An 11933-nucleotide genomic window follows, 5' to 3' on the forward strand; every position below is an offset into this window, starting at 1 on the left:
AAGAAAGAAAGAAAGAAAGAAAGAAAGAAAGAGAAAAGAAAATAGAGTAGTTCTTTCTCCATTACAATTGACACTATAAGAGAAGCTTTTATATTTTCACTTAAGGTGATTAATTTAAAAGACTGTGTTCACCCTCAAGACAAAAGTTTGCCTTTAGGGCCAGCCAAATAGCTCAACAGAGCAATGTTCCTGCAAGCAGGCACAGTGCCAGCCCGGCCTCTAGGGCGTGCTGAGACAGCAACTGAGACTGGGTGTGGTGGCTCACAGGCAGTCCCAGCTCTTGGGAGGCTGTAAACAGGAGAATCACTTTCTAGTAGTGAGACCCTGAACACCCTGTAGACCCTTCCCTAAAATACAAAAAAAAAAAAAAAGTATGCCTTTAGTTAAAAATGATTATATTTCCTAAGACTAACAAAAATAGGGAAATTTTAAAAGATTACTTAACATTCTCATGATTCTAATAAGGTTGATGGCCTGTTTTACAGTCTGAAATTAAATTGCTGTAGAAAAGCTCTGATATTTTAAAAACAAATGTAAAGGCTTGGAGTACAATCTGAAAGTAGTGGGGTTTAAACAGTTGATTGATTGATTTTGACATCCCATTTAAATAATGGCAGGCCTGGTAGTGGCCTCCAAAGAGGTAGAAGCTATGATAACATCTTCATTTTGGGTCAACTCATCTATCAGAGACAACTGTTCCCCAAACTGTTCAGATCAACCCAAAATAATTTTCAGACTTTATTTAGTAATATTAATTGGCTTCATCCAGATTTTGGGCTAATTTCTCTGGTGTTATTAATTGTTGTCCTTCAGATAAGTTAAAAGAATTTGCTTGCTTTTATAGATGGGTCATATAAGGAAGGCTATGTGATGGCTTCTTCTTCCAAAATAGAGGGTAGAAGTTTCTAACTGTACAATCAAAATTCACTTACAAAATCAAAAGGGAGGGGGCCTGCCCCTTAGCTCAGTTCTTCAAGTGGCTGCTTCAACAAAGCAGTCAGGCTCAGGTTGCTGTGGTTCATCCCCACAACTCAAGCCAGCCAAACCTGCCCTGCAGGCATTGGGTGAAAAAAAAATCAGAAGGGTGAATTAATCCCTCCAACTTTATTTGTCAATATACATTATTAAAATTTTTAAATTTTACAAAAGATGGAAGTACAGGAATGGAAAGATAATTCAAGCAGATAAAGCCAAAAAAGACTAACCTGGGGTAAAGTGCATGCTTGTGTTTTTCCAGAGAATTCTGAGGGAACTATTTGGGTACCAGAGTGTGCTGTCAGGCTATATCAGAAGCCAAATCTGGAGAAGCTAACAATGATAAGGCTATATTGTACCTGCGGCTTATTGAGGGAACTGACAAAATGAAAATCTAAGGTCTGAATAGGTAATAGAGTATAGAAAGAAAACTAATCTGAAAGTTACCAGTATTTTCTTAAGACAAAATATTTTTAAAGTATATTAATTTTAGATAAAAGATTCTATTCTTTCTGAATTTTTCTGTTAAGAGAGCCCTGTTAATTGATGAATAAAAAAGTCTGACTAGTCTATTTATAATTATAAATTTCAAAAATTGTAATAGAGTCAGTATAGTTCAGTTTGGTCAAGGATATACTTGAGTGTACTCTGATTTTGTAAACATGCTTGTTTGTGTTTTCTGGTCCTTGTTTACGTGTTTGTGTATCATTCTGTGAAAAGCCGTTCCTCTTTTATTTGCACTTACAAGTTTCTCTCTTTTTCATCATTTGTTCATAATACAATTTGGATATAGACTTAAAAGTACACTTTTTCTGAGTTATCAGCTGGTCCAAGTGATATCAAAACTGGTTTATTCACAGGTCATCAAAAAATTAACCTAATTAAACAAAACTTCTTCAGAGTGAGGAGAGATTATTGGTCATAACTCCAAATGGTGAATAGAAGAGTGGTCAACATTTATTCATTAGTAAGGAGCCCCCAGTAATCTCCATAGTCTCTTAGGAAACACCCCAATAATAGGTCATTGCAAAAGACCAATTTTTTAGAAAAGTTTACAGAAAAAACAATAAGGTTTTCTCATAAAAGATGCTCTTGATGCAAAGCTAAATTAAGAAACAAAGGTTTTTGTATGTGTATGATAAATCACTGCTGATAATCTCATGGTGTATTAAATGTATTCACGATTCCAGATGTACAGATCTTCCCAAATGTAAAACAAAGATTGCTTTTTGTGATAAGACTTTCTCACAGATTCAGACCTCTGTGTTTAACCAAAAAACAGTGAGATATACCTCATTAAAGGATGACAAATTAAGTAAAAGTTTCTTATATATTAGATAGAGAGGACTGGCTAAAAGGGTTCCGCTATGTCAAAATGAAAATGTAAGTATGGGGGCTGGGGAGATGGCTCAGTGGAATAAGCGCTTCCCTGACGAGTGCAAGGGCCTGAGTTCAATCCCTGGTTCCACAAAAAAAAGAAAAGAAAAGAAAATGTAAGTATGTCACAAAATATCAACAGGATTGCCATGCTGCAATGTTATGTATGATTTTGATTTCTAAATTTTTGTGTAATATCCATGGTAATTAAAAAATAATGGTTCCATTTTATGGCTAAGGTTTGAAATTCAGATAGACAGTAATTTTAAGGTTACTTCCCACATTATAGGGTAATATCATGAAGCTTCTCTTCTGGATGTTGAACAACTGAGGTTTAGAGAACAAAAACTAGAGAGCTAGATGAGCTAAGAGGATGGCCAATATTTTGGCCCTAGCCCACTGAGATCTATGAGGACGCAGGACATAAGAGAACCTCTGCTGTGACATCCTATAACTCAGTTGAGTTCCTGATTTTCTGATCAAAGAGATTATAGGACCACAGAGGAAAGTGGTCAGTGATGTAGAGTGTGCCTAAGAAGAATCGTCTACAGAGAAAAAAATCTCTCAATCTTTCATAAAAAGCAACTTGATCAAGCAACGACCATAACTCATCCAGATGGCTGAAACTGACAGAAGATCTAAGAGGTGCTAAACATGGTTTCAAGGTAAATCCTGAAAGGATTTAACTGACCTCGTTAGATAGAAAAAGGTTAAATTTTTATTAATACAGGTCTTGCTTTTAACTTGGTCTTAAACATCCAACAGAAAAATGTAACCACAAGATGTGAAAAGCAAAGTCATAATAATATGCTAGCTATAAAAGGTTCAAATCACTAACAATTCCTGATAATTGTCAGCTGTACTGGTACCTCACTACTGTCATGGACTACTGAACTGTATAGGGTTAAATAGCTGTGTACAGGTAGGTACCCAATATCTTTGTACTAGCATCAAGAATGAAAGGTCTACAGAGTTTTCCAAACATAGCTTCTCCAACTGCAAAGGAGCACTTGTCATTCACACAACGAAACAGTAAAAGGAGAGATGTTGGGAGTGGCTGACTCTGGACATTGATCATATGTGGGAGGGCAGGACAAGGCCAGTATGCCTAAAGCAGTCTTGAGAAAAACATCTTGTCTGGTCAGTTTCAGTTATAAGTCATTAGGCAATCTTGTGTCTCCCACTACTAATTCTGCGAAGGTATAAATAAATACCCCTACTATTATTATTGGGGTCCTTTGCTAATCAGGCTGATGGTCACCCCACCTGACCCAGCTCTTGCCTCTTGTCTATTTTTTCCTCATTCTTGTTGCCATTTCTCCCAAAGGTACTCTGAAACACCAATGAGTCTCCATAGTAAGCTTGCAACAATCCTCCTGACTCAACCTCCCAAGTGCTGAGATTGCAGGCGTGCACCATCATGTCTAGCTTTACAGCTTTCATAATCATCATTTTAACCACTTTTTCTTATCACCAGCCCCAAAAAGGAACTGTGTGTGTGTGTGTGTGTGTGTGTGTGTGTGTTTCAGGGGACTGAACTTGGGGCCTTTGCTCTGAACTACATTTCCAGCCAATTCTTTATTTCTTATTTTAAGACAAGGCATTGCTAGGTTGCCAAGTTGCCCAGGCAGTCTCAGGCTCTCACAGGGTTAGGATTACAAAAGTGTATTACCACACCCACCAAGGTACTTGTTTAAACATTAGCGATCTTTGGTTTTCTTACCAATAAGGCCTTCTTTTATTCATAAAAATAAAAATAATCAGAAGCAGATGAAAAGTTAAGAAGTAGTTAACGTTGGTCTCTAATTTTCTTGTAGAGATCCACTAGGGAGGGCATTTTAGTTTTCATTATGATTCCTTAAAAACTAGCACAAAACATTGAGTACATGATTTTTCTTTTTCTTATTTTTTTATTTTATTTTATTTTTTTGGCAGAACTGGGGATTGAACTCAGGCCCTTGTGCTTGTGAGGCAAGCGCTTATTCTACTGAGCTATCTCCCTGGCACTGATTTTTCACTAAATAATAATTTAAGCATCCTGTGCATTACAATTTGCTATAAAAATGTGGTTTCCTGTAGAATTTTATTCTCATCATACGATGTCATAAAATTTCATCCTTTCAAACACTTGTTGGTAGGATTCACAACAACTTTTTTTAATCACATAAAGACATAATACTGATGGTTTTTGTTCTTTAAGCTTCCACTTTTATTACCTTTTAGGGTGAAATGGTAGTTGTCAGAAACAATGCAATGTCGAAGGAGGGAACCAAAGCAAACATCTGACCCATACCAGCAGAAAAGAGAAACATGCTCACCTGAGGCGGGAGTCCTTGAAAGACTCAAGATAGGCGGGGTAGCTCCATCCGATCTTACTTCCTTTGCATCGAAGCTCTAGAGGCTGCCCAGCCACCAGACGTAGGGTAGCAGCAGGTCTCTGGAAGCGACCTTTGTCCATCACTTGCATCATGATAGATTGACTCTTTGTTGTTGAATCAGCTGCATCCCTGTCTTTTATTTTAGGAACTTTGGGATTCACCTTTTTGTTGGTAGGTTTGATTCTATTCTCTCCTTGCTCCTTTGGATGCTTATTTTTGGGAGGGTGTTGGCCAGCAACTGTACAAATGCAAGGGGACAGCAGTGGGCGACAATTGTGGCATTTCCAGTTTACCTGAAACCCAGCACTGATACCACCCACTTTCTATTTTGTAATTATTTCAAGTAATAATCACATATTAATCATTGTTTTATAGATATATTCTTTAATTTTTACACAATTAAAATGCACATGCTTCAGTTTCAAAGACATTATTCAAATCTAGTGAAATAATATTGTGTATGAATTAAAATTTGCCCTTCCAAAACAAAATATTCCTGGTAGTCCACATTCTGCCTTACAATCATAGTTACACAGAAGGGGAGGACTGAAGCTGCTCAGTCTGTTCTTGACCTTAGCAATCCCTGTTTTCCACTGTTCACACAATTAGTTAAATGCAGAGATAATGTAGTCTCACAAGAGTAGGCATGTGAATAGCATCCAAAGTGTACTCCCAAGATTTTAAGCAATTATAAACTCTTCAACATGAAAGTACAGGGTGGAATCTATGTTTTTCAGGGACTGACAATGTCTATGTAGAATATGAGGTTTATTAAGGAAAAATTCCTAAATATGTGCTAATTTTAAGCTCACGTATAAATTATCAAAACTCAACTGACCCCGAGTAATGGTTTAAAGTTCAGCCAACATAACAGTTTTGGAGGAGGAGTACTTTATCACTGACACTGCTCACAGTAACTGGCAAATGGTGATAATAAAAAGCTGACCTACTTTAAGTTGGCGTTCTTACTGTTTCTGCCCTGGATACAGACAATACACTCCTCATTGCAGCACCCAGGGAGGACAGCTCCCACTGCTCTGCCCTTCTGCAAGCTGCCGGGTTCCAAAAGGCTCAGCTGTACAACTGTATCCACCCAGCAAGGATGAAAGGTGAGGGTAGACCCTACGTTTCAGTTGGTTCATCTGTCTGCAAAAGCTCAAAAAGCATTTTGATATCTGCCCACAGAATGGCAAATACATCTGTGCTTATGGGATCCCTGTGAATCTTCCAGTTAAAGTTTTCAGGCTGTGGATTAAAATAATAAAGGAAACTTTAGAAAGTTTAGTCAACCATGTTTATGAGATTAATGGACCTCTAGATTGAGGTCAGAATTGATGTCTAATTTGAAGCATTTTCTTTATCATATAGCCAGAATTCAAGTGATCAAAATGACAGTACCCCCTTAAGTCCTATGAAACTTAGACAACAAGTGCTACTATTCTGACTTCTGAGCTATCAGATCTTATGTGGCTATACTACACAAGAATGTTAGATTATCTGTTATGGGCAGGATGTGCTCACATATTTGCTATTATACCTGAAAGTAATTTGGCCTTTTCACCTAAAAAGCCAACCAGTGGATTTTACTGTGTCATTGCTCGAGTGGACTGACTACAGACCTGATCAAAGGTTGATGGTAAAGTCATTAAGTTAAAGAAATCAGTCTGAAGGGAGCTTAGTAGTACAGTATAGATTTAGGTAAGGTTCTGGGTTCACTTTCCCCCTACACACAAACAAAGCCTCGAGGTCCTACAGACACCCAAGGAGTAGAGATAGACTGCCAAGTACTCTGTTAAACTTTTAAAAAGAACATAATTTGGCCTAACTAAATTAATTCTATTCCAAAGCCTTAGAAATATAAGAATGTATACTGTGAAGCAGTGAAACTGAAAATCCATCAAAACTCCTTTTTTAGACAATCACAAAGTATACTGTATAGAGAAATAGGTGGAAGAATTCAGACTATGAAATATCACTTTTTTCAGGTCACTTGCTAGCTGTATGGCCCTTGGCAGTTACTCACCCTCTTTGTCTGAGATTCTTCATCCTTAAATTGGAGATAAAAGTAATAACACTACCTCAAGGATTGCTGTGAACATTGAATGAGTTAATATGTTTACAGTGCTGAGAACAGTATCTGACCCACCATAAATGCTACTTAAGTGCTACTTGCTTCATGGTTATTTCTTGTATCTCCATGATAAGCCAGCAGAAGTGAAGCATTGTAGTTATTTTTCCATTTACAGATTCCAAGTAGTTCGTTCCAGTTTACCAAGAAAGTAATAAAAAAATGTCAGATCTTGTGACTCTGAGTCTAGAGCTTGCCCTGGCTCTGCCATTGTTCATTCACTTAAATATTAAAATATGATTGCAACTTCAATTTATTTGCACATATCTCAGGCAGAACACCATTGTCTAAGTGAATTCTTTGTTCAACAGCCCAGTCCTTAACAACACATTCCAAGCCAAACAGAACTTGATGCTGGGGGTAGTGGCACAAGGCTGAGATGATTTTCCAAGGCATGTATTAGCATCCCTAAATGAGGAGAGGTTGGTCCAAGCTGCCACTGACAAAGCAGGAGGCAACAGGGAAAACAGTTATCATTCAGATGCAATAGAGGAATTCAATCAGAGTTTATTCATTTATGGCCATTAACCTCTCTAATTCCACAGCACTGGGTTGGAGGAGAAAACTAAGTCATTAGAAGACTCTTTGCTGTTTAGAGAGGATTTCTATGTTAAACATAATCATTTACATCAGACAGCTATAGCTGTTTGTTTTCTCCTTCCTGAAGGGCAGTTAAGGGAAAGGCTACCCCTGAGGGGAGCATGGAAGGGAGCACACTAGAAACTTGAATAGTTAGGTGTTTCCTTCAGTACAGATCCAGTGACATCCACTTTTGGTTTTTCTATTCTTTCACAAAAGCCTCCTGGGAACACACACATTTTTCCAAAAGTAATGCTGAAAATGTTGGAAAGTGACTTAGGAAGATTAAAAAGTAGAAAGATCTGGCCGTTTCTATTCCCTACTTTCTTTGAAAACCCCATTCAAGAAAAGAAAAACATTACCACTTCTCAAAGTATCATTTTCATAAAATACCAGAGAAACAGCTCCTATCCTGGGATAGAATTTGAAGCATTTCCCAGAACATCTAGAACACAGCTGAAGATTCATGCTAACAATCTTTTGGCTCCCAGGGCATCATAGAGTCTTGGGCCCCGGACAGCTCTGCAGTCTCTTTTTCATCAGCTCTTTCTTTCCTGCTGGACCTGAGTCCTAGCTTAGTCTTGGCCACTTCTGACTCCCTCCCTCCCTGTGGTATCTCTTGCTGCCCCGTGTGGCTCTGGCAGCATTTGCAAGCTGAAAGCAGGCCTTGCTTCGCCTTAACTTTGCCTCTGATCTCCAGGTCTGAATATTCCATTGCTTACTCAGCATTGCCAATGCAGAGCCAGCAGGCATCTCAAATTTAACGTGTCTGAAACTGACCTCCGATGCCCCTTCAGCCCTGTTCCTTCCCCAGGGCTCCCTCCCTCTAGCTGTAACCACAGTTCTACTCACCTAGTTGCTCAGGCAACAAATCAGGCTTCACCCAATCCTTTGCTTTTTCTCCTAAACCTTCTCCTATTCAGCAGCAAATCTTTTTGATTCCAACTTCAAAATAGACTCCAAATAGGTCCACACATTTCCCCTTCCATCCACTGCCACCACTGTGGACCAGGCTACTCTTTATCCAGACTATTAACCCATATTAAATTATCTTGTAAGTAGGTGCCTGGCTTCCACCCTAGCACTCTAAACTTCAAAAACATAAGTGAGACCCTTCATCTAATTCAGGACCCTTCATCTGAGACAAAAGCACTAAGTCTCCCAGTTCCCTATAAGGCTCTGCCACCTTTTGGCTCACCACTAACCACCCTTCCACTGCCCTGAGCACTGTAGTAAGCCCACCCAGGAGCTGTCCTTCATGCCCCTGGCCTGCTCAGGGCTTCTCTGACATCCTCAGGGGTTGCCCTCTCACCTCAGGCAGTCTCCAGCTCTCCATCCAAGCCACACATTCACTCCCTTCAAAGTCACTCTCAGGATCATTGATTAAAATCAATCTGAGTCTCTCAAAGAGACAAGTTGAAATGCCAACCCTGGTTCTTGTGAATGGGACCAGGAGCAGTGTCTTTACTGCACAGACAGTCAAGTTCAGGTGACATCACCAGAATGGGCTCTGATACAAATGACTGATGTTTTTATAAAAAGAAGAGGATACCACACAAAGACAGAAACACAGACAGACGATGTCCAAGTGACCACAGAAACAGAGGATGGAGTGAGGTAGCCTCAAGCCCAGGGGCACTGGGGATTGTTGGGCGCAAGCAAGCACCTTAGGGCAGAATTCTATCAGAATCTCAGAACCAGCCAGGCCCTGCAGACACTTGCATTTTAGATTTTGGACTACAAAAGTGTGGGGGAACAAACTTCTGTTGTTTCAAGTACCTGGTTCATTTTACAGGTTGAACATCTTTAATCTGAAAATCCTGAATCCAGAATGCTCCCAAATCTGAAGCTTCTCCTGACATTACATGTAATTTTTTGTCTTATCTTTCTGAGACAGGATCTCTCTGCAGTTCAAGCTGGCCTTGAGCTCAGCTTGCAGCCCAGGCTGGTCTCAGACTCACAAAGATCCTTCTGCCTCAGCCTTTCAAGTGCTGGAATTACAGGTATGTGTCACCACACGGTTTACATATAAATTTTTACAAGCCAGAAGTTTGTAAATGCCCATGATGGTGCCTTTTTAATTTTTTATTTCAAGCCACGGTCTTTCTATGTAATCCAGGTTGACCCTGAACTCAAGACAATCCAGCTTCACCTCCTATGTGCTGAAATTACAGACACATGTGCTGCCACACCTGGATGGTTTTATAGTATAATGTGAAAATGGCAATTAATACTATATCAATGTACACCTAATCTATGGTAAAGGAGAACATCAGGTACTGTGAGCAATGTCTTACTCTAACTGGAATTTTAGGCAATTCATTAACATTTTCATGCGATAGGTGTGATACATACCCTCTAGCTCTACCTCTTCATGCAGAAAAATAATATTGTAATAATTTTAGAATAGGTCAAAGCAAACTTTGCTGGGTTAGGACAGATGCCCACCCCCATATGCACTTGCAAGGAAGGCTTTTCCTCTTAGAAAGCTCTCCCCCAGATGTGGCCACAGAAATGGAAAGGCAGTGGGACAAGTTGAGTCATGGCCTCCTGTCTGCAGCTTGAGCTCTGAACAGCTCAGCAGGCAGCATATCCTAAACTGCCAGAGACACTGAAAGAAAGGGCTTTCTGTGTAGTTCCCTCTCATTGGTTGCTCCTGGTCCCAGGCTGCCCCACAATTTAGGAAAAGCATTCTTGACAGGGTTAGGACAACTGTTATATAACTTAATGGAGCAAATTTGATTTTTCAAGTATGTGTTCAACATTTTATCCATAGTGTATCATCATCTAAATATACTCTAAAAAAAATCCTGATACTATTATCATACCTAAAATTTACCCATCAATTCTTATAAAGATTCTGTCTGTATTTAACTTTTTCTGTCTCATGTTTACTGTATGAATTCTATTTTATTTAAACAGATGCTAATTTCTTTAGGCAGATGTTGGTACTATTTCACACAATGTCGATACATGTTGGCTGAAGCCATTACTTGAACTCTGAGGCTGGCATCTTGGACATAAACTAACTGAATGGACTATTTTGAAATTATTTTGTCTGGCATCTCTTGCCTTATCTATAAAATGATACCAAATACTGCATTTCCACCATTCCAGCAGTAACATACGAAGACCTGCCAGGAGTATTGAAATACTGTGTTTTACCAACGGAATGCAGGCCAGCTTTCCCCTGAGCAGAGGCGCTTGGTATACATTGTTAAAGTGTGACGGAGGCTTAGGATCCTCAGCTTCAACTTCATGGTCCACAACTACCCTGGAATTCCCAAACTAGAATGTTGTACTTTTTGGCAAAAGATTGTAGTTTCATAGGAAAGGCAGGAACTGGTCAGGATGGGAAGTGGAAAGAATGGGAGCCGGGATGAGCTGGCCCCAGCAGAAGGTTAAATAACAACAAAAGCTGCTTTTCAGGCAAATCTAAGTGAATCTGTATTTGTAGCCAACAAATTTCAAGGGAGAGTTGAAGATTTGAGAATGTATCCAGATGAAAGATGTTCTGTGCGATGACACCAATTAAATAAAGAATGGAGCAAAAAGCCCCTACTCCATTAAACAACAGGAAGACACACGTATGTGTGTATATGTATATAACAATAATACACAATGCATACATACAAAAACACATTAAAAAGTATCTGCGGTAATGAGTCTACACAAGATGGACCTGGGACGGGCACACAATTTAAAAGGTGCGGTCAGCTGGGTGTGGTGGAATAAACCTGTAATCCCAGAACTCTGGGAGGCTGAGGCCAGAAGATGTCAAATCTGAACCAGTAGCAACTTGGTGAGATCCTGTCTCAAAATTTAAGAATAAAAGTTTTCTCAACATTAAAGAAAAAGAATTTCCAAGAGGCTAGAGGTGTTAAGCACTTGGGTGCAATTCCCAGTGGAAAAAAGGGGGACAGTAATACACAGCCCCCATATGTGGCCCCCAAATGCATTTTCTTCCTCGTTTTCCATTCAATAAGATGGAAAATGAAAGAAATGTAATAGTTGTGCAGTTCTGATTTCTTTTGCGGATAAACACACAATGTGAAGGACCTTAGGCGGACCTTGAGGATTTAAGACCAAGGCGGCATACCAACAGACCCAGGATCGCGGATGGGGTGGGGGCACCCTGCCGGCGTCGCGCCGAGGTGGCACCGGCCTCAGCTGCACGGTGCCGGGCGCCGCGGAGCCGAGGTGGCAGCGCCCTCCCCCACCCCCTGCCCCGACCGACACGTGGACATGGGCTGGACCTTCGCGGCCGGGGGCGCCCGCCGAAGGCTGTCCGGGGCCGGGTGGCTCGGATCGGCTCCCGGGTGAAGGGGGTGGCCACCCCGGAGGCCCGGCGGGGACGCGCGAGCCGGCAGGTGCGCGGGCCGGGTGGGGCGGAGGGCGCCCGCGAGTCACTCACCGATCTCCAGCGCGGCGCGCGCCAGCAGCAGCCCGAGCAGCAGCCACAGCTTCATCGCGCTCGGCGGCGGCGGGGCCCGGAC

The 11933-nt window shown here is 40.7% G+C and overlaps 1 protein-coding gene across 1 annotated transcript in view; it reads right to left on the minus strand.

Moving 5' to 3' along the window:
* The window catches only part of Pdgfrl (platelet derived growth factor receptor like), a 58823-nt gene extending 46896 nt beyond the window's left edge, over window positions 1-11927 (minus strand). The window contains exons 1-2 of the mRNA XM_004637234.2: window positions 11852-11927; window positions 4671-4968 (exon numbers count right to left, since the gene is read on the minus strand). Coding sequence (XP_004637291.1) covers window positions 4671-4968; window positions 11852-11906 — 353 coding nt within the window. The 5' untranslated portion in view covers window positions 11907-11927. The remainder of the gene's footprint in view (window positions 1-4670; window positions 4969-11851) is intronic.
* Between the last annotated feature and the right edge of the window lie 6 nt (window positions 11928-11933).

Source organism: Octodon degus, unplaced genomic scaffold, assembly GCF_000260255.1.
Source record: "Octodon degus isolate 3935 unplaced genomic scaffold, OctDeg1.0 scaffold00088, whole genome shotgun sequence".
In the NCBI taxonomy this organism is placed as follows: Eukaryota; Metazoa; Chordata; class Mammalia; order Rodentia; family Octodontidae; genus Octodon; species Octodon degus.